Source organism: Ambystoma mexicanum, chromosome 2q (genome assembly GCF_040938575.1).
Source record: "Ambystoma mexicanum isolate Mex_15411 chromosome 2q, UKY_AmexF1_1, whole genome shotgun sequence".
NCBI classification, from domain to species: domain Eukaryota; kingdom Metazoa; phylum Chordata; class Amphibia; order Caudata; family Ambystomatidae; genus Ambystoma; species Ambystoma mexicanum.
The window spans coordinates 936,760,774-936,787,698 of record NC_090924.1 but is presented as its reverse complement, the minus strand read 5'-3'; the positions used below and the strand labels follow the sequence as shown (position 1 = coordinate 936,787,698).

Below are 26,925 nucleotides of genomic sequence, written 5' to 3'. Positions count from 1 at the left end.
TTCCGAAATGAGACATTTCATCTTTAGTTGTTTGTTGTCTTTCATGAGGTTATATACTGCAGTGGTGAAGTGTCTGGCCTGCAAGCCTGACGACTGTGGTTCAATCTTTGAGGTTGGCTTTAATTCATGAGTTCAAAGAGGATATTCAATGTTTCTCATTTTAGCTGGGGGAGACTGAGTCCACCCTCTGAAAAAAGTGGGGGGACTGCGTCCACCCACGTGTACCCTCGACTTTACCCCTGTATTTAGTCGAACACGTTATAAATGTGTTCATTACACAAAGAGTGGTTGCTAGTAACATGAATAAACCTAATTAGTGGTTGGGGATTTAAATGTTACATTGGAGGATTCTCTCGGCATTGACCCGGAAGCTACATTTATTTATAAATAGTGTGACATTCCTCCTCCCCACTCCAGTCTTGCAAGTTCCGTTTGCTATTCTTGAGCAAAGATTCACATCCATCAAGGGCTATCTACCTGCTGATGTACCCGCTCACCGATGGTAGCTTGGTCTCTTCTCGTTCAGTATATCTTCGATTCCTGTGAGCTTTGGCTGCGTCTGAGTTTGAAGTGGACAATGATGGTCTCAGGATGTAGGGAGGGTTCCGGTCCGCATCCGGGACATTCTAGAGCACAAAGCTGTCTTCTTCTCTTTTCTTGTTCGTTCTTTTGGATGTTTGCCTTCAGCCTTTTTCTCCTTGGACTGTGCACCGTAAATACTCTTAAATTATCACACGCTACTCATTGGTAGGAAATATCTTTATCTTTGACTAAGACATTCATTAATTTGGCCCTAGAGACAGGGCTACTTCTGGGAAAGCTAACGTTTGCTTTGATGGGGAGTTCCATTGTGTAACAACTTATGAGCAAATAATGCCACTAGTCTAGTTTGTGGAGGTAGCCTTCTTACTTGACATAAAGAAGGCAAACTTAAAGCAGAAAAATTGATATCGATCATCAACTGTGCCCTTCAAAAATGATTAAACCGTTGGAGGATTTTTACAGTCTGGTCCTGTTTTGAGCATGAACGTCCAGAGACATGGTCTGCATGAACTATTTCACATAACTGTATGTTTCCAATAGCCTTTTCGATAGTTTCACATAAGGTCCACCACAGGGCTCAAGTCGAGGGTACACGCGAGGGGACGGAGTCCCCTCACTTTTTTCAGAGGGTAGACTCAGTCCCCCCAGCTAAAATGAGAAACACTGAATATCCTCTTTGAATTTATGAATTAAAGCCGACCAGTCGTTAGGTTTGCAGGCCGGACACTACACCATTGCACTATATAATCTGATGAAAAATAAACTAACGGTGAAATGGCCAATTTCAGTACTGCACGTTCCAGAGAAAACATTTGTATTGGTTCTTGGAGTTTCAAACATGCACACCTTTCAACGTTTTTTAATAACACTGTAATAAGAAAATATCCTCTCTTGATTTTGTGTGTGTGCTGATTGTGTGAAAGGCAAATGCCATTAGTCCTGTGCTATTTGGGTGGTTATGCAAAGCCAATTTAATGAAATGTGCACATTTCACCTTGATATGCTAATTTCTGGCGACGTCACATCCCATTACGTTTGTTGATGAGTCCCCCCACTTTAATTTTTAGGACTTAACCCCTGGTCCACCATGTTCGATAAAGGGCATTTGGTTACCGCTTCTCTACCCTAATTCAGTTTCCTCAGCTATTGACTCAGAAAAGGGCGAAAAGATCCCTCATATGATGGATGTCCAAGTTGACCTTTTCAAATATTAGATTAGCACTTGGGCCCCACCTTTGCAAAGGATCCTTAATCTGTTAATTGACAAAAGGGCATTTTTGCACCCTTGGCAGGAACGGAAATTAATAAACTACATAGAAATGTGGATAAAAAAGACCATGGATATTGTAGACCGTTTTTTACTTGTATGAAACCTACACATTCTTAGTATGCTGAGATGCATTTTGGAGCAACATGTCTCAGAGGCTGTTTTTACGTCTGCCAATTCAGGATTTAGGACTGATACTGATAGCCAGGGTCTGGGATTTAGGCTCTATGCTATCTTAATGAAGTATGTGCATTAAGACCAGACGTCACTATTTGACAAAATTGATAGGGGTCAATTTGGTGGAACAAGAACGCCTGCAGGGTTAGGCCGTGCATGGCTAATATCCTATACTCTCCTTATTGTAAACATTCTGCTCGAGAATGTTTTGGCGTTCAATGCCAACTAACTGCAGAAATCCCAGTAGAAAGATGTATACATCAAGGCTGTGTGTGTGCCACCATATCATTTAGTATATTTCTAAATGGTTTGGAGTGTTGGGTTTGGACAAGGGATTAAAATCATTTAGAGCTGATGTTCCTTTTCTGGGCTGGCCTCTGGCGCCATGATTACTTTAATCAGATGATGCTTGTCTTGCAAGAACTGTGGTTGGTCTTTTAAGGGTGCCTCTAGAACGTGGATTTATTGTCTCATGTATGGGTTTAGTCATCAGTATTCTCATTGCTGACAATTGAGTGCTTGTTAAAGGATAATCCCTTTGGCACGTCTTTCACCTTTGATTAACTTTCAATTTGATTCAATTAATAATGAACATGGCCATTCCAAAGTATTCCTGCAATGGCACTTTATGCCATTTTAATGTTTTGCTTATGGGCTGTGGTTTATCGGCCCTCATTAAAACATACGGACCAAAATACTCTCAAGTACATTATATGGGGTAGATCTTTAGGCATCTATCACTTTTGATCTTTTGAGCATACCATAGAAGAGATTTGAGGGCAAATTGCTCTTTGCTGGCAACAGAAGCATGACATTAGCTAGTGAAACATCTTGCTGTCCTTAGACCCCGTTATATCTAAATTCCACTTACGGGCCAACACGACAGTGAGACAGTGTTTACATTGCGCTGGGTTTGTCACATCAAAACCTCATTCATTATAGAGTTTACTTGATTATGGGAGAACCTCTGGCCTTAGTAAAATTAGTTGATGGCACTTACAAAAGAGCTTCAGGAGTTCCAATGAAGAAGGCAACCTTGCTAGCGCAATTCACAGTTCAATGGCCCTGGTCTATTGGAAGTGAAACATCTTTAGCTCCATGAAGCCACTTTTGTGTAGCATATCCTGCGCATATTAGATCGATATTTGTGAAGTTTACGATGCTTTGCTCCTATAAGCCAGTAGGCCTATAAAATGTGATCGACTGAATTGTTTTGCAGCCTTATATCAGCAGTGAGATATAAAACTATGGTCGTTTTCGAATTTTTTGTTCCTACTATTGCAATTATGGTGAATATTGGCTCCTCGCTGTTAAAATGACTAGGGATGTGCGTGCGCCGAGGGAAGATATTGTGGCCTGTTATTTTACATTTGCAGAAACCTCCTGCATGAATAAAATTGGATGTGTTTAGTTTGTCATCATGTTTAACTTAATATGCTTTTATCTTACTCAAGGTGTGTAATTTGGGTAAGGAACATGTGCAATTTGTGACAGTAACGCACACACATCATTGGTTGTGCAGGCATGGGTTTGTGTGTGCGAATCTCTTAGTGATGTCAGAATTTGTTGATCACTTGCAATGCGAAATGTTATATTCTAATGGTTAGAAATTGTGCGAGAGGTGGATGGCCTTCATCTTGTATATAAAGCTCTTCCCAATTCGAAGAGGTTTGCTAATTCCTGGTGATGTTTGAATTCCTCTTCCCCTGGCGTGCTCCAATTTTAGCTTTCCATGCCTATTAATTGTTTCGTTTGTGCAAAGTGGGTGACATTTAATATCATACAGGCAGTTGTTTTTTCAATATTTGTAATGGCCATATTACACACGTTTGATTGATTTTAAATGTCATTACCTTTCCTGCCCAATTATCTTTGTGATGCCTTGAGCTTCACCTGAACAACTTTTAACTGACACTCGAAATATTCTCCTGCTCCAGTCACGCAAATCCCACCGCATCCCCTATTCACTCGTACTTACCTCTTCGTCTAATCCAACCTCACATTTCCTGACATCATTTTCTACAATTCTCTGATAGGCATTCTACCTTGCCTGTATGGCCTATATATTTTAATGTTTGTAGCGGGCCCCACTATCAGTGGTCGAAGTGAATGGGAACGGCCAGGAGCGGTGTTCCACTACTTTAACTTTTTTACTGGTAACAGCTCCACTACTTTTTGCAACCATTTTCACCATTCTGGAACTGTTCTTTGTGAAGTTAAAGCACACTTCTCCATTTTACTGCTGGATATCAGTTACAGCTAAACTGAAATCCCTTTCAACTCAATTGGCTGTCAACCAGCATGGTTGCAATCCTTTAAAAATGTGTTGCACGTCCCCCCTTCCTTCCTTACTCTGCCCCCCACCCGCTGGAGTCACAGTTTCATTACTTTTTTGGTACACTTCTATCACTGTACACTATCCCCTGCCATAGGATCAGTGAAACCACTAATTCAATCAATAATCCTCTAACAGTTGGTCTCAGGCTCTACTAGTAACGCCTTTTGCTCCATCACACCCAGAAGCAGGTTTGTTATTTTTTTGTATTGGTTATTTATAATGCACTTAATACCCAGAGGTTTCTAAGCCTGGACCCAGGATCAAACGTGTGTTGCTCCGTGTCATCTTGCTTTCAAGGTGAGCACGTTGCATCTGAGCTATCCTCCCTTGACAATATAGATACATGGCAATATACATACATGGAGAGCAGATTTGTTTGTCAGCCATCCGGAACAGGTAGAGCAACACGCAACCCTACCTCCTTTATTAGGTGATGCTAGTACTGTCTGAGCAGGAGGGATCGGTGTGTTGCCCAAGGCAACAACTGGCCACATCTGTGCATGGCTCAGGTTCACAAGTTCATATCCTGGTCAGGCCCATCTGTCCTTCCACCTTTGTAGTATAAATCAACACTTCTTGTTAGTACACCTTAGCAGATTCGTTCAGTTTCTGTGCTGCCAGACAACATATTGCTAAGGGGAGGAAGGACACTGCTGTAGCCCCCGAAGAAACCCCACAGATCCGTGCACACCTGAAAGGTGCCCCGAGTACCAGGTGCCACTTGTTTCGAGAGGAACTCTCCAGATTGTCTGATGGATCAGCGACTGGTGTTGAGCTGTAGTTTTTTTTTTAGTTCGGATGGATGTGTAACTGAGAGATGTACGTGTCCGCTGTAGGAACATCAGACAACACCTTGCCTATTTACACACGTAGCACAGCTCCCTTTGCCAGACATCAAAGACGTGCAATTTATGTGTCTGGGCACCTGAAGGGTTTCCTTTCTCAGCTGCATTTCAATTATGCCTCCCCTCCACTCCCACAGTTTCCATGCATTTCGAAACGTTTCATTTCCACAGACCTCAAGGGGATTTGTTGTGCAGTGGAGTTTAATTCCTACCTGAGGCTCTGGGTTAAAGGCTACGCTTAGTGCAGACATGGTTCCTCGTTCAATATCTTGCTATTCACCTAAAAAGTTCGATTCCGAGCACCACTGACTAGGAAGTTGGTCTATTCGGTCCCAAAACAACATTTGCTTTCTTGTTATAATACATGGGAGGCAGCATTATGGATCTATGATTCTGGACCCAGTTTTCATTATTGCGGTTTAGCTGTGACATCTATCATGGCCTGTTATAAGAAAATGAGACCACATGACATCTGTAACAACCTATTACAGATGTATGTGACACCACAATGCTTGCAGCCACAGCAAGCGCACACTTTATGGTGACTAATCTTTCCGCCAGGCTAGATTTTAGTAAAGAGAGATGGACAACATCACTATTCTACCATATGTTGTAAAATAAAAAGCTGACTTTGAAAGAATTTGTATTAATCTTCTGATCATAGTTGTTTGCAACACATTACAAGCTGCTTCTTAGTGTGTTTATCCAACAGAACAGATTCTTGATGTATTCCACATATCAACTAATAGAAGGCCTCTTAAATCGGAGTGAACCATAGATGAAATTTTAAAGGTGTAAAGATAAGGCCCTCCTTACAAGTCGGTGCTACCAGCGGGTTACCGGCAGACTCGCCTTACCGTTACCAGCGCCCGTTATCCCAGTGTTATTGGGATATTATAGGTGCCGGCAACAGCGTTAAGTTCCCATTCCATGGAGTCCAGTAGGACTCCATGGAATGGGTCCAGTAGGACTCCATGGAATGGGAACCACTAATGCACCGGCACCATTGTTAACGGTGCCAGTGCTTTAGTGATTTCTCTGCCCGTAGGGGCCTAAACTCCTAGTAGCAGGGCAGGCCTGCCGGTAGCTCACTGCCCCTACCGGCAGACTCAGCGTATGCTGGTCCAGGAAAAATGCCAGAGCCGCTAGTACCGGCCGTTTTACAGGTGTTTTTCCTGGACCGGCATACTCGTAATGACCCCATATATCCCAACTAAAAATTAAAGAAAATCCTCTATCATATGTAAAAAGGACCCCTGACTTCTATGACTTTCCGCTATTCGGTCATGGAACTCCTCAGTGGCTTGGAGTGTCCATGTAAAGAATGGTAGGGGGTACTTTACTATATGAGGTATTTCTGGCTACATTTACTTGTTCTGCCCCATAGCAGCTACAATAAAAAGAACTGCACTGCAAAACACCAGCAAATAGTGCTGTCCTGATCATTCTGCTGAGAGATGCATGACACACAGCTTTCCCTTCCACAGTTTCCCATAATGTGCTGGAGCTCCTTTGGCGGGCAGGAGAAATGCTTCGAGACTCAGGTGAGTGAGTGCTACATATCTCTCCTAAAATGAAAATTCCCTGCATGATACCAAAGCAAGACCTTTATTTATTTTATTTATTGTGCATTTGTAAGGTGCTTATACAACAAGACATTGTGTTTCAAAGCACCCACAGGGCAAGTGGGGAGGGAACATAGGAATAACAGGCAGATAGAAATAAAACTGATGAACAGGAAAGAGGCGGTCCTACTAGGCCTTGTGAGCATTCAGTACGTGCAAGGGCAGAGGGGGGGGGGAGGGGATAAGTGGTAGGAGATTCCACTGAACGGGAAGTGCCAGGAAGTCAACCAGTTGCAAGGCAACAGGTAAGTGCCTGGCAGAGATCATTTGGTGTAAGGAGTGGTCACCTGCCGATACAGTAAGTGCAGGCCTGTGAGGCAACACAGGCCACAGGGTGCCCAAAGGCAAGTGCTGGGAGAGGGCAGAGGCTGAAGGCCATGACCTAGAAGGACACATAAGAGCCCAGGCCACCAATTCTCCGCAACTGTGGGATTTAGCACAGGAGGGAGAGGGGGAAGGAGGAGGTGAAGAGGAAAGTCTTGAGGAGCTTCCGAAATTTGAGGAGATCTGGCTCAAGTCAGAGAGGATGCAGGAGGCTGTTCCAGAGGAGGAAGCCAGATAAGGGAACAGTCACCAGCTCGCTGCTTAGAAAAACACTTGAGGCACAAAGAGTTATGATGATATGATATGATATGGCATGTATAACGTGCCTATACACAAGTGGTTCAAGGCGCGATGAGGCATGGGAGGGGAAACAAGGGAGGACAGACAACGATCCTACTAAACCAGGTGTCATTCAGATTGCGCAAGTGCATGGGAAGGGGAAGGAGGAGAAGTGCGAGGGAGAAGGGGGAGAGGACAGTGCAGTACATGCGATAAGAACCAAACAAAATAAATAAATAAAGATAAATGGTAAGTAAAGGCACGGCCCACAGGTGGCATGTGCAAGGAAAGTGCAGCCATCAGGTGTCAAGCGCTGGTGGTGGCACTGTAGGGATACAGAACCAGTACCCAAGTGCCGGGTAAGCCGGGAAGGCAGTGCAGGAGTGCGACTGGCAGGGGAAGGGACCTGGGCCTGAGATCAGAGGGTCACCAGTTAACCAGTGCAAATTCAGTGTCAGCAAAGGAAGTCAGCAAGGGAGAGGAGGAGAAAAAGCAGAAGCAAAGAGAAAGGTTTTGAGGTGCTTCCAGAATCGAAGATGATTCTCCTCAAATTTCAGGGAGGCAGTGAGGCTGTTCCAGAGTAAGGCACCAGCTGAAGAAAGAGATCTACCACCAACTCGTTGCTTGGGGAAGCGACTGGCTCTGAGGGAGTTTGAGGTAGATGAGCGAAGAGCTCGAGAGGGATGGTGTTTAGGGAGAGAGAGTTGAAGGTATTGAGGCCCCAGGCCCCAGAAGGCCTTATGGATGATACAGGGGGTTTTGAATTTAATCCTCGCAGCTTCTGGGAGCCAGTTCAGAGATTTCAGTCCTGGAGAGATACGATCCCTGGGCTTGAGGCCAAGGACAAGTCTTGCGGTCTTGTTCTGGATAAGTTGCAGAGGGCGGAGAATAGAAGCAGGCAGATTTAGAAAGAGGTTGTTGCAATAGTCCAGCTTAGAGAGAATCAGAGCTCTGGAGACAGTGAGCTTCTGGGTTAAGGAGAGGAAAGGAAGTATACCTCTGAGGAGGTGCAGCTGGTAGTGTGACGTCTTAGAGATGTCAGAGATGTGAGGAGAGAAGGAGAGTGTAGAGTCGAAGATGACCCCAAGGTTTTTAGCCTACCAGGTGGGAGCAGGAAGAGGGCCAAGGGAGGCCGGCCAGAGAGCTGAAGGGAAGGAGGGAGCGGGTGTGCCCATGAGGAGAAACTCAGTCTTACTGGCTTTAAGGCAGAGGTCATTGGCAGCACAACACTCCTGGATAGCAGACAGACAGTCAGAGATGAGGGAAATGGAGGAGGAGGCAGAGGGTAGCCTGATGATGAGCTGGGTGTCATCCGCATAGCACTGAAAATTGGGGCAGAGGGTGGTGATGTGGTGGGCCAGGAAGAGCGTAACCATCTGGAGGGAGAGTATTTAGTGAGAGCAATCTGTAGATAGGTGGTCCCCGGCCACAGACAGCCTTATGGAGGATGTAAAGGGATTTGAATTTGATCTTCGCAGCAACTGGGTCCCAGTGGAGAGACTTTAGTGCTGGAGAGATACGGCCCATGTGCCGTATGAGGCCAAGGATAAGTCTTTCAGCCCTATTCTGGATAAGCTAGAGTGTGCAGAGAGAGGAAGACGTAAGATTAAGGAAGAGGCTGTTGCAGTAGTCAAGCCTGGAGAGTACCAGAGCTCTGGAGACATTAATCTTCTGGGGAAAAAGTGATGAAAGGGTGGATAGCTTTAAGGAGGTGGAGTTGAATATGGGCCTTCTTGGCAAGGTGCAGGATGTGAGAGAGGAAATAGAGGAGTCAAAGATGACTCCAGGGTTTCTGGCTTCAGTTGACGGAGAAGTGGGAGAGCCCACAGCAGGTTGCCAGAGTGAAGGGGAGATAGAGGGTGCAGGAGTCCCAATCGGAAGGATATCAGTCTTGCTGACATTGAGGAAGAGATCGCTGGAGGCACACCAGTACTGGATTGCAGATAGGCAGTCGGGAATGGTAGAGGCAGTAAGGTGAGGACAGAGGGAGGTTTGAAGAAAAGGTGGTTGTCATCTGCATAACACTCGAAGTGGGAAGGGGGAGTGGAAATGAGGTGAGCAAGCGGAGCGAAATAGACATTAAAGAGCCAGGGTGAAAGGTTGGAGCCCTGTGGCACGCCACAGCTGGAGATAGAGGTGGGAAAGGAGAAAGAGCACAGGATAACCTGGGAGGGATGGTCAGTGAGGAAAGAGGTCAGCCAGTCCATTGCCGACTCAAGTGCACTACCAAGTGTATCATGGAGTGTATCATGGAGATGTTTCATGAGTATGGAGTTGTTGACCATTTCGAATGCAGAGGAGAGATCAAGTAGAATGAGAACAGCGGGACAGTTAGAGTCAAGAGATGCAAGCAATTCTTCACAGGTGTTCAGAAGACCAGTTTCCGTGCCTCTGGATGCTTGGAATCCAGATTCATAGTCGTGTAGGAAACCAACAAGCTTGTTATGCTGGGTCAGTTGCGGGAAGACCAGCTTCTCCAGGAGTTTCCCAAAGAAAGGATTGATGGAGATGGGGGCGGTAGTTCTTGAAGAACAGGGGCAGACCCTTTTGGAGGAAACCTTCATAAAGGATACAACCCTAGTAACCTTGTCCGATGTGGTAGGAATGAAGGAGGGGAGAAAGGCTGAGGGAGGATGAGAGGCCAGGGGTGTTGGGGGATGGGAGCAGGGGAGCACAAGGGGAAGAAGAAAGAGGGCTCAGGATGTCCTGGGTTTTTGCAGTGAAGTGGGTGGCAAATGCAGTGCTGAGGGCCAGGTGGAGACTGCAGAAGGATTGGCTAGTTCCTTACAGATTTTAAAAATTTTAGCCATGTTGTTGGATGCTACAGAGAAGCGAGCCTGGATGTGGGCCCTCGTCTTGGAGCAAATGGAGAGATGGTATTGCCTTTGAGAAGGCAAAAGGCCAGTTTGTCAGAAGATGAGCTTGAGGTCTGCCACTTCCATTCTGACGCTCTGCATTTGCACTTCAGGGCTGTTAGATCGGAGTCGTACCATGCTGTCTAAACTGCATCTCCTTCCACTCTGCAGCCCTGTCCTTGATGATGATGATGGCGGCAGTTGCCTCCTCCCGCCTCCCTCTGATTTGTACCCACAAAAAACTGGATTAAAACTATGCGCTACATATTTAGTTGAAGGCGCTAACCTCAGATGTTGTGTCTAGGCTACATGGGCTAAGTGCGAACCTGAAAGAGCATAGTTCTCCTAGTCATTCAAAATAAGTTTGGGGTGTCAAGTTTGATACCCGTTTTTCAGACATCTGATAAAAGAAGACACTGCCTTCAAATTATTTGGGGAATCTTTGCATTATTCTACGTAACAGTTCCATGAACAATTTTTCAACTTTAACTACGTAAAGGTGAAATGCCATATACAATTGCAGCCAATTCATATTAACGTCACATTAACACCATCCCACAATAGCAATGTCTATTTGTCAGTAAAGATTCACATCTACCTTCAATATTAGGGGTAAAGGCTCTATACAGGCAAATATCTGCTTGTTTTAACGCAGTCTAACCAATCCCACAATTAATCCCACAATAACTCAACCCCTTATACGCGTGGGCTGCATAAATAACACAGCTCAGTCAAGCAACAGAGATGCAAAATTGTTCTAGATCTTTGATATGTGATACCACCGAATACCAGCATCAGGACACCTTGTCCCACATAGTCACACATGGTCTGGATCACAAAGCGTTTTTCAATGGGAAAATCCCATTGAAAGAACACTTTGTGAATCAGGCCCATCTTCATCTCTAGAGGTCTCAGCAACCCCAGTGACTAGTGCTTAGATGAAGTCAACACCAGGCTACACATTCATCCTTCCATACATCTCTCTGGACGAACAAGGGTGATTTTCAGAGACTGGAAAGAAGGGCATACCATGCTAAACTGAACACACTATTCAATAACAACAATGGCAGAGGTACTGACAAGGTTACATGCTGGGAACATAGAAACCAACCTGTGCTTGTCCTCCGGGATGCAGTGGCGGATGTGGCGAGGTCTGGTGATGGCCTGGGTGCGTGTGGAGGTGCGGGTGGGAGTGGTGATGCGGATGGGTCTGCTGGTGGTGAGGCGGCGGGTGTGGATGGTGCGGTGGATGCTGGTGCTGCTGGTGCTGGTACGCGTGATGAGGCGGAAGCGTCTGGTGCTGATGCGGATGCGAGTGCATGTGGTGGTGGGGCGTCTGGTCCTGCCGGGAGTTCATCATCTCCATCATGTGCCCCATGGAGTTCATGTTACCGTTGGACATGCCCGTTGGATGATGAGACAACGCTGCCTTTAATCGCTGAAACGAAAAACAGAAGAAGGAGCACCGTTAGCGTTCCAGCATCCACCTTTAGAATTACAGTTCCATCGCAGATACCCATAATATCCACAGCGTAAATGACAACGTTTATCCACGCCTATGGTGTCAACAGAGGATATGGAAGTCGGACATTTTGGCACAGCACTTTGATCGGTGTCCGTTTCGGTGAAGTGCTTTTGTCGCAGGTCTCTTTTAGGCGCGCCCTGTTGGTTGCGGCCACCAGGGTGCAGGGACCTGCGCGCGAGATATTTATCTTTTGCTTAATTGTCAACCAATATTTATTTTTTTACGTAACTATATTGTCAACCAAAGCACAAGAAAATGCAGTGCTTTGGTTGACAGTATATTTAAGCAAACAGTAGCCGCTCAGCACATGGCACAGCGCTGTGAGTGCACGATACATGCAGGAATAGGTCGATGTGCGCAAACAATAACGTGTGGAACATGGCAACCTATTTCTGCACAGAGCGTGCACTCACAGTGCAGTTTCATGTCCTGAGTGGCTACTATTTGCTTAAATATACTGTCAACCAAAGCACTGCATTTTCCCGTGCTTTGGTTGACAATATAGTTACGTAAAAAAAAAAAATCTCACATGAAGGTCCTCGTGCACTGATTACCGCAGCTAACAGGGTGCACCTAAAAGGACCTGCACCAAAGGTGCTGCACCAAACCCTGGTTCATAAAATGTGTTTTTGGAGAAGATCCAAGTTATCTCAAAGAAAATGTGTCTACATATAAGCCCCAAAGATCTTTGCGATCCAGTACTGCTCAACTGCTTACGATCCCTCCGGTTAAAAGAACGAGAGGGAATGGAAGATCGTTTCCTATGCTGGTGGCTCAAGCCTGGAATGACTTTCCTTGAGATTTGCACTCAGAGGAAAGACATCTGACTTTCAGGAGACAGCTAAAAACCTCTCCTCGTTGAATAAAGCAGGTACAATGCATCCTTCTTCGTAATGTCCCGCTAATCGGATCCGTCTGTGTGTTTGTGTAGGACCCTCCTGCCGGAGGGCTTTGGTGCTTTACAAATGGATAATTAAATAAAAATAAACAAATAAATAAAGATAGAATGGAGCAAACAGGTTTTGTCACAATCCGTAGTATCTAAACACATTTGCACTGGGGTACAAATAAATGTTTTTGTTTTTTTGTACTATTTTTTCTGCATAACCTAAAAAGAAATCTGTTAGCTACATATCTTTTCATCTTACTCATGAAACATAATAAATAAAACAGTCTATTACCTAAAAATAATGTTTAGATAATAGAAATGGGGGCTAAATCTGTTTGCTCCATTCCCAATTATCTAAGCAGTAAAGTCGCTGCTAAATTAATGTTCTCCCCTTTTTTTTGCACCAGTGCAAATCTTTGATAATCTGTCCGCTGCTTATTTGCATTATGAAATTTGGACCACATTTCATTCAAGGTCACGGGTTGCAGAGTGTAGCCACTTGGTACCCATTTATTCTTGGATTTACTCAAATTTCACCACATGAGGCGTTTCACTGTATTTTAACACAGCCCTACTTTGGGAAACCTGCCCCCGTACTCCAAATTTACTGCCCCGCCCCTTGCACTCAGTCCCCAAATGCTATGTGTGGAGCTAACTGCAAGTGGAAGGGGCGCTAAGTCAAATATCACTCTGAATTTCTTGACTTCGTTTACTGCCAATGCATTATGTGTGGACCGATGAGGACAGCGTCAGGTTCTTTCCTCTGCCTGTCACACATCGGCCACAGTACAATGTCCCACAGTCAAACAGAAGCAGTGGGTTGGGGGACATCTTGCTCATACCTTTTGCCCTGTTGACCCGTCTTTTAGGGTGACCAGGCGTACCGGTTTATAACTTTGCCAAAACTCCACGGGTTCCCCACATTTACTAGAAGGTGTCAAGGACCGTTTGTTCTTTTCACTGATTTCACTGATTTGAGCTGATCTCGGGACCCATAACCATTCCTCAAAGTGGCCGTTTCGCCTTGAGCCTTCACGCTTAATGCTGAACACATGACTCTCCCTTGTACCACAATAGAATATCCCTCTTTCTCGTGGAAGCCTACACCCCCATTCTCCAGTAAAGGAATTAAATGATTATGTGGGATTCTAGGCCTCTGATCCACTCATACAAACCTCACAAGAGTGATCTGGAGTTCCTCCAGAAGTTGCTTAGGGACTAAAGTAGGAAGTATGGTGAAAAGGAAAATAATCTGTGGCAGGATGTTCATCATTATAGATCTTCACCGACCCATTCAGGAAAGACCCTGGTTTTCCACCTCGGTAAGTCTTGGTTTATCTCCTTGCATAATGGGTGGAAATTGATTTGGAACAGCCATACATACCCAGATATTGGGCTTCATTACGAGGTGGGCGCAAAGGGATACTGGGCACCGTTAAGGACATTGGTGCTGGTAATCCCTTTGCGCCCTATTCCGAGGTCCCTTTGTGGATCCCGCTAAGGCCGCCTGGTTTTACCAGGTTTTACCAGGCGGCCTTAGCGGGAGCCGCAAAGAGTCCAGGGAGCAAATAACGTTACCGCAAATTGTGGTACCATTATTTGCACCTTCCCCATTCCCATTGAGCCCTATGGCGGCTCAAATGGGAATGGTATTTTCAATGGGGACTTACTGGTCCCACAAAGGTCTGACTAGACCGGTAAGTCCCCATAGAATGAGGGCAGACTCGGTACTGTTATTGGAGGCAGCCATGGTGCTATTAGCTATTAGTGCCATGGCTGCCTCCAATCACGGAATGAGGCCCCTTGTATCTTTTGCTCAACCAATCTGCAGGGGAAAGTCATTGGGTCTCAATACGTGTCGGGCTGTAACCATGGTGGTGCTTCAGTCGGGTTGCCACTGCACTCGTAACATTTCACTGGTGCCAAGCTAGCTGCCGGAAAATGTTAGTCCCCATTCCCTATAGGGGATGGGTTCATGGTAAGGGTGCTGGTGCTTCCGTGATGGTTCTACCAACCGTGGCCGCTGCGCCTGGCAAGGTCAGACGCGTCGGGCGCAGCGAGTTTGGCAGGCAGACTCGTAGTGTGGCAGTCCAGAAACAAGAGGGCCAGTGAGCTTACCGGCACCCTTGTTTCCGGACCTCCACTATTGTAATGAGGCCCTTTATCTCTCTAGCTGTGATTACAGCACTGAGTTGAACGAGTTGTATTGGCTGCTAATGGCTCATCAGCGAATACGCTTAATGTATGCTCCCTCCTTCTAAGATGCCTTGGTTTACCTCAGAATGTCTCATCCATTTAGTTGAAGGTTCTATGGCAAGTGTGAATAGGAGAGGTGAGACACAGTAACCATGCCCAGTTCCCACTATGCAACCTCAGCGATCAGGAAGTGCACTAATTTCCCCTCTTCTCTGACCAGGGGTCAAAATAAAGTTCTGCAACCACCTTCTACCAAATGCGTATGCCCTCAAGACCTCAAAGAAAACCTCCAACAGCCCTGGTCAAATGTTTTTTCTGCGTCTAGGGAAAGGAGAATCGTGTTGGTCGGAAGTATCCCAGCCATGTGACTTCAGAGGATCATCTTCCTATCATTCTATGCCTTCTGTGTGTCCATAACAAAACTCACTTGATTGGAGTGAATGAGGGAGGGCAATGCCCAACCCAGTCTTGAGGGCAACACTCTTTTAATTGTCGTCATATCAACATTTTATAACACTATTGGCATACAGGGAGAGCTTTCTGTAGGATCTCTACCTGTTTTATTTATTTTCAACATTGTGGCCTCTAAAAAGGACAGTAAATGAGCCTTTACGCCACCGATGCTATTAAAGGTTGTATCCAACTTTGGAGAAAGTAGGTCAAAAAAACCTTTTATAAAACTGTGCAGAGAGCCCCTGCATCCTAGGATATGTGCCCTTTTTCATTGTCATAACGGCACATTGATCCATCCTGTCCGTTATTGGGGCTTTCAACTGCGCCAGCTGTTCCACCATCCATCTCAGAAGCTTGAGCTCGGACAATTATTCCCTCATATGTGTTAAGAGGGTATAAGACCCCCGAGGTATAGAGGCACCCATGAACATGGCAAAGGCCTCTGCTTCCTTGCTTAGTCCCTTACAAAGAGCGCACAGATCATTTTGCATTATTTCTTCTGAACCATGTGCCCTTTGCTTCTGGTCTGGTGTATTTGAGCAAGTATAGTAGCTGCCTTGACTTCCTTTTTGTAATTGTTTTTTAAGGAATTATAATTCCTGTAATCCCAGCTGCATTTCCCCCACAAAATTGAGGTTCCTCTCCCCCTGTGACCTCTGTCCTCTCTATAAGGCCAAAACAAAGAGGTGATGGCTGCAAGGTTTAGAATGAATCTTAACCCCTGGCATTGCTCTGGGCAACCCTCCAGAACATATCGTTCTTCGCCTGCCAAGCCATTACAGAAGGGCAAAGACCATATGCAAATCAGTCACTGGACTGCCCCTTTTGGGGTGGGACCAAGTCTGATTTGCATATGTTCTTTCCCCTTCTGTAATGGCTTGGCAGGCGAAGACGATGGTCTGCAAGGTTGCCCAAAGCAATGCCAGTGGTTAAGATTCAGTCTAAACCTTCCAGCCATCACCTCATTGTTTTTGCTCTCTGTAAGGCGGGCAACTCAACCTTGAGATCTGCTTCTTGCCTCTTTGTTTCTCATTTTCTTCTCTCTCCTTCCATCACGAGCAGCCCCCTGAGAGGCGTCTTTGGCCGCATCCCAGAGAAACCCTTTCCTTCATTATTACACCAATTATGACACCTAAAACATGCTTCCTTTAACATTTATAATGCGTCATTTCGCACAGTGGCCTTTCTGACTTGATTTTCCCATCATTAAAATGCTACCAGTTGAGAGTCGGGGGTTGTAACATGCACCTGGCGGGACTTGTAGACCACCACTTTATGCCTTGTGCATTTAGGAGACAGAGGGCCTCATTACGGGTCTGGCGGTAACCAGGTGGTTTTACCGCCTCGGTTACCGCCGGACTCGTATTACCATTCCACCTCCATGATTCCCGGAATTACCGGGGCATTACGACCCTGGTGTCCCGGGAATTCCAGAGGCGGAATTCGGTAAATCCCCATTCAAATTGGGTCCTATAGGACTCAATGGGAATGGGGAAGTGGAAACACGGGCACCATCTTGTGATGGTGCTGGTGTTTCCACGTCCGCCTGCAGGCGGGAGGTGTTCAACCCGCCAGGTCAGACCTGGCGGGAACATCACTTCCCGCCTGCAGGACTTGGGATCGGGCAGTCCGGAATTAACAGTGCCGGCGGGTTTACCGCCATTGTTAATTCCGGACCGCCCGACCTGTAATGAGGCCCAGAGTCTGTGACACACACACACAACTTCAAGGACTTAATATGCACCCCGAGGTATGCTTACGTTGTCTACATGTTACAACTTTACTACAATGCTACTTGCCATTAATGAATGAGTGCAGCAAATTGTGCACAGAAGTGTCTCTCTCTGGCGATATCAGCATAACTAATAGAAAAGGTGCTGCATATGTGTTAGCATTATTACTACATTAATAGCAACCATGGGCACGCGACAATACTAACATGAACTATAATGGAGTGAGTAGTATTGACCCGACAATGTTACCATACGACTGTCTTTTAATTGTATTCTGACTTTTATTGAAACATTGACGCAGAGTGTACCATTATTTTTGTTGCAGTACATTACCTGATAGGAATTTACTTTGACAAAATGACTTTGTGGGGATGAAAATGTATATACGTGTATTAAGGGGTTGGAAGGCTGTGTTGTGGGGGTATGAGGGAGGGATGGGTCGTATGGCAGGGACACCAAATTATTAATATTTTTTAAAACAGAAAAAAGACATAAACAACGTCGTTTTGTCAAAGTAAATTACCACAAAGTAATTTGCTTTGATAAAACAACATACAACCTGACGCCCGAGATAACACATCGCAATGACACATTTATTTTATAGCAATGAACACAACGATTGGCACATCCAGCCTACTAAAAAGCTAACTGTTTCTCTGGTACGCATAGATTTTCACAATACAGGTCCATACTGGGCAGTACAGGGGCAGTCATACTAGCTAAGTAACAGTGGAAATTGAATCTTCGCAGTGTGGCTATCTCCAGAGTGCGACAAGTAAATATGAGGACGTGATAAGAATGCATGTAATGGCAATGTACAACACATACATGTACAAGTTTGCATAACATCAATGCATGTGAAATGTTTTGATCCCACAACCAAGTTGAATGTGAACTGTAATTAGAATTACATCTAAAATGTAGTGGGACTGCAAAACATTCCAAAATCGGTTGTAATTGCCTTAAATATTTTTTTTGATAATAATGGCGGAACGCATAACCTTCCAGTTCAAAGACAAAACAAAGTGGGCAACAAAGAGTATATAACGTATTTATAATTCATGAAGAGGCTATGATAGTTTAATGGGTTTCAGCAGCATACTGTAAATTATGCCATTTTCCACCCATAATCCATTTATCTGGAAAGCAGAGTAACCGAGCCCGCGCAAAGCCCGATACGCAGCTGCTTCCAGTCGATAGGGGTCGTGTCACTCTGCGCTGTGTGTTTTACAAGCGCCTTACTGGCTATTCCCAAAGGCAGGGTGCAGCAGCTGCTCTGGCTCTCCAACCCGGGAAGAGACCAGTTATCCGCAGTACCTCACCCAGGCCAGAGAGGAAGCTATCCCCCTTCCTAACACCGTGGAGACCAACTATCCCTTACTAACTGCACACTGTGATCAGTTAGGGCTCAAACCAACACATGGGCCTGATTTACAAAATAAAAACCTAAAGCACAATGCATAAATAAAACACATTTTACAACGGCACAATCCCATTGAAAAACACTTTGTAAATCAGGTTTATTGGCATACATTATACATTCGAATGCAGCAAGGAAATGGAAACACGAACATATTTGAGAATTATTTTGAAAAATGTCCTGTTGTCGTTGTTCTTACCCTGCTTGGAATCATAAACACTGAAAACGGTCTGGTAGGGTACATGTGTTTATCCGGGTGTTTCGTCTAAGAGGATAGCTATGGTGTCTCGGGAGGATAGCTCAGGGGCAACGTGCTCGCCTTGGCAGCAAGATGACACAGAGCACTGCAGGCTCAATCCCCGGGTCCGCGCTTAAAGACCTCTGGGTATTAAGCGCGTTATAAATAACCTATCATATGATATTGAGACTGTTTCACTCATGTCAACTCCCAAAAAGGATTAAAAACAGCTAATAAGTGGAGTGGTGGGGGATGGAGGGAAGGGAAACCAGTGGAGGGGGCAGGGGAGCACTTACCTCGTTCTCCGGCAGGGGTAGATGGTGGCTTCCAGCCCTGAGGATGCTCAGAGCAGCGGGATTACCATGTGGTAATGCCCCGGTTCCAAGGGCTGCCACCACCACCCTCAACTCCCAACCGTCGGGTACTATCGCTCCATATTCACAGCAAAACCAAACTACTTGTGTGTGTTGTACTTTTTTCAGTATGGAGAACCCCCGTGAAGTGATACGAGATGGAAAGTGCAAAGAGGAGCACACATTTTCACAATGTGCAGCCAAGCGTGCGCACATCCATGATGGCAGATTGCACTGATTTTAACATCGACTGAAACAACGTAAATTCGCATCTCTCACTTCCTTGCTGCTTTTCTATTTGCAGTTTCATGGTTGGAGCCTCCAAACGCTGGGGCTGTGGATGATTGGCTGGTCTAATGCACGGCCATGGGCCCCTTGAACCCTCGGGGCAATCATTAATTACTTAGGAATGCGGCCCGCAATCATCATTACTGCATAGCTTCTTCCTGTGCATAATTGGCCCAAAGTTCACTTGATGGTCTGCAGTGGAGGGGAATTAAATACACTCTTGCACGAGGAAGACAGCTCACAAAGCAGCAGTTCTCCCCTTTTGGGGAATTACAGAGACTTAATGAAACCTGTTTTGGATTTCCGAGACGCCGTTTCAATGGAGGTCTTGTGGTGGATGCGTTGACTTTCCACGGCATTGCCGTCGGGCTGGGAAAGGAGTCTACTGTAGACTGATAGTACAGGGCTGCGACGAAGAACATCACAGGTCTCGCTGCCAGAAAGCGGTGAAAGCAGTGAGCTGGGTGCTCTGGCGACCAAGCGTCTCGACTATTTTGACATAAACCCATACCCATTTACTTCAACTCATTCACATAGGTTTTTGTGTACAATGCCAACGAAGGGGCATCAGTGCAATTGTTCCAATATCCTTTCTCTGAAGAAATTGGCAGGTATAACATGTTTTTTGTTGTATTCATCCCTAAGTGCTGTTGTTCTGCCACAATGAAATTTGACTTGGATTAGGTGCTATGATACCAAAATCAGGCAGTCATTCAGACGATTCCTTCGGGTGATGACACGGAGAAAAAGCTTTTAAAAAATAAATCGGGGCCTGTTTACGTAGCTATCCCACGTGTATTTTTCGTGAAATTCTATTTACGTGTTGCTGACCTATTTTCATAACTGTTGAATGGTAGTTCTCCTCTTCCCAGCTTTCTCCCTGCAGCTTCCTCCCTGCATGCCTACTACATGAGAAACATTGCTTCAGGTGGGAGGGCCGCACTGCTCGAGTTCAACCGCAACATTTTCCTGCCACCGAGTAGAATTCAAAATTAAACTTCATCTTTATTTTTTGATTTTTGCTGGCATAAAAGCTGCAGAATGCTGATGCGTGTGATATTATCACCTACGTGCGGGCAGAGAAACTGCACAATGGTCAGCAAAAATAATAATGTGTGTTTTTATATAGCTCTTCAAACCATATCCATCCCAGAGCTAAGCACTATAATAACAGTTATTATTATTAACACCCAATTTAATGATACTCAATGTATCTACCTCGGAAGAATGAAAGGCTAAGCCAGCCCAACCACGTGACTTCAACTTGTGAATTGCTGGCTCACGCCATGTCAGAGACCAGTGCTTAAGTCATGAGCTATCCACTCACATAGTACCAGTTTACAGCGTGTGTCCACAAGCAGTGGTAGAAGTATAATTTGCATTGTATAATTATGCATCAAAACGGAAAATGAATAAACTATGAAAAACTCCTATCTAAGCAATATTGCCCAACAAAACCTAAAAAGCCCAGCTGCCATTCTCAGTACTGAAAATGGGAACAATGTACTGAGAGAACCCTCTCATCCTTGGAGGGTTGGGGCTGTGGGGAGGAGAGGGCGGGGCCAAGCGACGTTGTCCCAGGCCAAGTCACGCAATACAGTATCCCTTCATAGAATCCTGACGATTTGCATAAAAGCAAAGAGCATTATGGAAACATAAGTATGTCCAGAATTTTCAATTTGAAACATGTGTTACTGTGATTAAGTAAGAAACGCTTTTGAGCAAATAATAGAAGTTGGGCTCTGCAGTTTTAATTGGTCACACTACTCACCTTAAGAAAAAATGTATCTACATTGCAGGACATATATACCAGTTTGGAGAGCTACAACAAGTATGTCAGTCTGTAGAGGAGGTCCCAAGCACGACCCGCACTCCAGCCGTCTATTTTGAAGTACCAGGAACGTTCACGCCCCGAAATATGTTGTCCAGTACCTATCAGAAGAACGGCACCTGTTGAAGTGCCGACACCTAAGAAGACCTGGACAGTAAGGTACCCATTGAGAAAGCCATATCGACAAATGAAACAAAATGAAGATTGTCAGAACGCAGTCCCTGAAGAAGCTAAAAAGATACTGAAGGAGGACGAATGGTGACGTCACAAGAACCCGGACTGACTCACACATAGAAGATATGACGACCTGCGAATGATGAAAAGAGACGAAACACCATGGATAAGGGACATCATGAACCTAAAGTGATATAACAATGTCAAAATGTCAGAATCTTATGCCATGAGCATGATGAATATATTCAGTTAGTTTACACGTGTACATATGCATGGAACCGCAAGAAGCAAAGAATCATGAGGCTTGCTTATGCTTAGTAGTAAAATAGATTGCGTCAAGCGCCAGCTATACACATCTACCTGAAAAGGAGCACTTAATATAAGTATACTTCCACTATGCACAAGAGCAGAATCAACCAAAGGTTACTAAAGGTCTCAAGAGAGGAGCCCTGCAGCAAGCAAATCGAAAACTAAAGACAGAGAGAAACTCAGACTCATGCAAATTGTGCCAGGAAACCAAGGCCGTATCAGCTGAAATAGCCCAACAGTGATACAATTTATGAAAAAAGGAACAGGGTATCCTGCTCGGAAAAAAAAGGTCAAGATAAGCCCCAGAAGGCAGGTGGCTGGCAGAATTAAATCAAATACACGAATTGCATGAAGAATAAGATGATTTCACTGTGTGGGAATCACATGTCCAGCCAAGCGAGAAGCGATGAAACTTTCACACCTACGCGTGGCCTTGTGCCATGCACAGATATCGTAATTTTTCCAGACCAAGAAGCCAGCCACAAAGAAATAATTGACACATGACCACTGAGGTGATGATTGATTGTAGCAATAATTGGAGAGAAGCTGGGGGTGCAGACGGGCTCCCTGCACCTGGCCGGCTATTCTGCACGCTGCTAGGCAAGTGGAAAAGTATGAGTGGGACTTTTGCCAACCCAATCATAGTGGACCAAGTAATCTAGGGTCCTATAGTGAGTAGAACCAATGAGACATTGTACTGTTAGTGACGTTTACAGTATCCATTTTGAAGGTAGAGCTTAGATGCCCCACCTGACAGTGTTTGTCCAATCCCCTTACTCCATTATCATATACACATATAGTACCTATATTAAAGTTACCTTCCTAGAACCAGTAGAATTGCATGCAACATTTTAAGCGTTATACGTCAGTGATGACGTGTTTTTAGTATAAATTATGTGTTTTTTATGAAGTTCGTTGGATTTGTTGAAGCGAGAAGGAAGATCTAGCGACGGCTGATATTCATGAACTCCCCGTTTTTTGTACTTGTCATTAAACAGAGTTCCTTTGCCAAACCATTCAGTTGTCATTATTGATTTGATGCTAGAGTATTAATCTGCATCCCCATCCATCTCACGGGTGTTGCTACTCATCTTAAAGAGCTATTGGGCAACCCCCAGCTTCATGGGCCAGTTGGGGTCCTAGTGCATAAGTCTTTGCAGTGGAGTAACTTTTCTGAAAATGTTGGGGGGGCATGACATCTGAATTAAAGGTCCCCCAGCCAAATTAATGGGGACAAAATGGTGTGCAGTGACAGTTGGGGGGGACAAACACCCCTGTGCCCCCCTAAAATTACACCCATGAGTCTTTGGCTGTTCCTATATTCAGATGCCCATGCCGCATCTACTGAAAGTTTCTGTTTGTTGAAACGTGGGTTGTTTGTCTTGCTGGGAGCATCCTGTCCTGAAGCTGAGCAAGCAACCCATGCTTCATTGAGCAGGCGGCTTGCTGAAAGCTGCCTGCTTGTTAAAGCGTATGTATGAGTGTCATGGGTAAGGGGCAGGGTGAGATGCCCCGCTCTGTCGTATTCCAGTCCATTTCCTGCACTGGCCATTGGCAATATTGCTATTAGCAGCCTGCCGCTGGGACGGGTAATAATGGAGTGACCTGTTTGTAAAGAAAAATAACAAAATCACTTTTGCTTGTCCAACGAGCAACGGACACTGTGTGGCCAATGGGCATAAGCCCATCCTCGGTTTCACAGCCTCCTGCACGAATAGAGGAAAGGTGGAGACTGCACAATTGGCACATTCAAGTGGCGAACTGGAGCGGGCCTGGGCGCCATTGGGAAAAGGCGTGGAGAAACAGTTAACGGAGAGCGGGAAGCAGTGCAGGAGAGCAATCAGGATCCATAGCTACACTGGCACATATTGCCGTAAACCCTGGATCCTGATTGGCTCCCAGGAATCCAGTGTTTCAGCCAGGGTGCTAATCATTTATAATCCGCTTTGAATTATGGTGAATGGATCTGGGCAATGCTATTGATTTACTGTAGCCTTGTTATGAAATCAACATTGTTTGAGGCTGACATTTCTGCTCCATCATTTGAGGGCAAGGAATGTGAAAATGTGTATGCTGATGCTGCATGTACTGTTTTACTTGGACCTGCAGTAGTTGGTGTGGTGTGATGTGCACGTGTGGATGTTTCTACCACTAAGGTGACAATGCCTCTGAAGTGTGTGTCAATAAAACAAATTTCACAATGGCCTAAATGAACAAATCAATTGCACACAAGCAAATTATGTCTTCTGAATAAGGGAGCACCGAATAGTTTATTTACGTATTTGGCCAAATACCGAATATTTGGACAAGTATTAGGCCAGAGCCGAATTGTTGTCTTTATAATAAATAAAGTTATGTAGAAAAAAAATCACTTTATACATTAAAAACACATTTTAAAATGTGTATATCCATTCTTTATTGCATTTCTTTTCCTTGTTGTCTTCGAAAGATGTTTGTGTAAACCATAAAAGGAATACATTATTAGAAATCAAACTGTTGATAAACAGCACAGTTTGCATTTGTGTGCATCCATAGGTGTCGCTTGTTAGGCAGGGCCCAAGTAACTAAAACCAGGCCAAAAGTATAGCATGCATATATGAAATCATTGCGAGGGGAGACTGTGATGTGTCTACTTGTACTTTGAAATGTTCCTTTTGGCCCGGTCCATCATTTTCCTTCTGGCTCCAGTAAAGCACGGAAACACAAAAGGAGTGATTATATTAATTAGCACCCTGCCAACTGCTGAGGTGCTACTGAATAAAAGCCTTTGGGATGCTAAAGCCAGGCTTTCTACCTGTGTTATTGAGTGGGGATGAGGAATTAAAAAAAATGTATTTTCATTAATAGACACATATGTTTCTATCTTTTTCTTTTGGGGGTATGCATGTGGTGTTTTGGGGCACGGTAAAAGACACCAGACAAACACATATAGGCAATGCTGAGTACTTCATACTTCTCATCTTATCCTGTAGGGAAAGGACAATGCAGATTTGCAGATCTTTAATTGGCACGTGAATGTTTATTGTATTAATTTGTTGCACTTGTACATCCATTTGGTCTGCTATTTCTCAATTGTAAACTTGTATCTCCTTGCCTTTTTTACACAAATATCCCTTTTTTTGTACTCTCTAATGTTGGTACAAATATTTCTGCTGCCACATGTTGTGGCATTTTGGTTAGAAAAATATAGTCACATTCTTTAGTAAGATCTGTCACTTTTACTCAATTCAAAGGGACTCATTTTGCCAACATGATGGAAGTCGGAGGGCAGGAATTGTAACATATGTTTCAATATTAAAAGTGCATATCTGGTGCAAACGCACTTCCCACTGAGCTATCTTACTTTCTTTATAACCTTGGCCTGCAGGCTGAATATAGTTCTTTGCTGCAGGCCCACTACCCCCAGAGCTATTTAAGTGAAGTTTTGAAACTTACTGGAATCTCTGAAACAGCTATAGTAATCCACCTTATTACACTATTAGTATTGGGAATTGGTGGCATTGTAACTTGTAACTTTTAAATTTCTCACACATGTCATCAGCAAATTAACAAGCGCCTAAAGAAACTGCCATTTTCCAATAGCAACTTCATAAACTATTTTTGCAGCTCAATGTTTTTCAACTGCAAAATACAGGGGAGACCAGAGATACATTCAAAACATTGAGAGTTTTACTTCAGTTCACCCCTTCCCAGCAAACCACCAAATGAACATCTTTCTGTCCTGCATAGGAAGGGCAGGGACTTTGTTTCCACTTTCACACCTTCACTCTACCCCTGTATTCAATGAAAAATGTGACAGCAGCGTTTGTTTAATGATTTTCCTTAAAAGGAAAAACATGGCCTGCCTGAGTGATTGCAGGCACCACTCAAAGCAGTACATGGGAAACTATTTGTGAGTGATAATTAAGTAGGTATTCAGCCTAAACTGGAATTCGGCCGAATACTTACTCCAAACCGAATTTCAGTACACCCCTACTTCTGTACTGTTCAGTGTTTTTTAGTTTTGCCTTATTCATCAAATGGAGCAAGAGATTTCATAAGCAGTTTATACTCATCATAATGGCCCCAATCCTCCAAACCTGCTGGAGGTAGGATGTGAAAAGCAAATTACTTAGCCTTTCCTGCATCCAGCAGAACTTACACACAGGTTCCCTGGTTAACAATGGGGACCAGATTGCAGAAACCGTGCACTGGTGCAAGTGCAAAATTGCACAGTATTAGCACCAGGGCAAAGTATGCCCTATTTTGAAAAACACTGGGACATATTAGAAAGCATTTGTCACGTGACAAGTGTCATTTTTCATGGTATAAACACCCCAGCAAAATGGCCTCATGGGAAAAAAGATACATTTCTGATGCATTTTTGCACCTGTGCAAATTTTGCCCTGTGCTAATACCATTCCATATTAGCAGTAGGGCAAACTTTGCCCTGGTGCAAAAATGCAGTGAAAATTAATTTTTTTGGCACTAGGTCAATGTTTGCCCTAGTGTTTATAAAATGCCACACTACACATGGTGCAAGGGTTTTCGAATATGTGACAGGGCAACATTTTCCCTGGTGCTAATCCCGTGCAAACCTGTTCTTGCACTGGTGCACAATTTCTGTAATCTGGCCCAAGGATGTAGTTTGAGAGCCAAGTCCTGAGCACTAGCCTTGCACAGTCCTGCCCTCCGTGCATATCTCCGTGTAGCCGGTCATTAGGCTGGCATTGGCTTCTGGGAGGCATTTTAGGTGGCAGGCCTAAAGTATTCTCTGTCAAGGAGCAGTTTGTGCTCAAAGAGATCTGCATATGTAGTGAATTAGTTATGTTTCCAGAATGGCACCTACCACAAAAAGAGTGTTTTTCTGTTTGCAAAAGCAGTTGTCTGACGTAAACATCTAAACTTCTTTTCAAACCTGGAAGAAGGCTCGTTAAAGGTGTCAGCATGTGGCACCAGCAAATAAAACAGTATTTTCTCTATACACAGATAAGAGAAACCTGGTGTCAGAAGCCACACGGATGGACACTATGGTTGTGAGAATGGAAATAAATGCAAAGATGTTGCTGAACCTGAGGAGGCTTTGACGATCAGGAAGCAGTGGCAAGGGAAGACTATGGCATGAAAAGAGGGGGTAATTGTAATTGTTTATTTATAATTCCGCTTAATACCCAGAGGTTTCTAAGCACGGACCCCAGGGATTAAACCTGTGTTGCTCAGTGCCATCTTGCTTCCAAGGAGAGCACGTTGCCCCTGAGCTATCCTCCTGGCTCTGGTATGACTC

At 44.6% G+C, this 26,925-nt stretch overlaps 1 protein-coding gene across 3 annotated transcripts in view; it reads right to left on the bottom strand.

Moving 5' to 3' along the window:
• Positions 1–26,925, bottom strand: part of CREB5 (cAMP responsive element binding protein 5) — a 1,617,326-nt gene that overhangs the window by 36,438 nt on the left and 1,553,963 nt on the right. For all 3 annotated transcript variants that reach the window (XM_069648241.1, XM_069648242.1, XM_069648243.1), the window contains one exon: positions 11,365–11,691. In XM_069648241.1, coding sequence (XP_069504342.1) covers positions 11,365–11,691 — 327 coding nt within the window. The remainder of the gene's footprint in view (positions 1–11,364; positions 11,692–26,925) is intronic.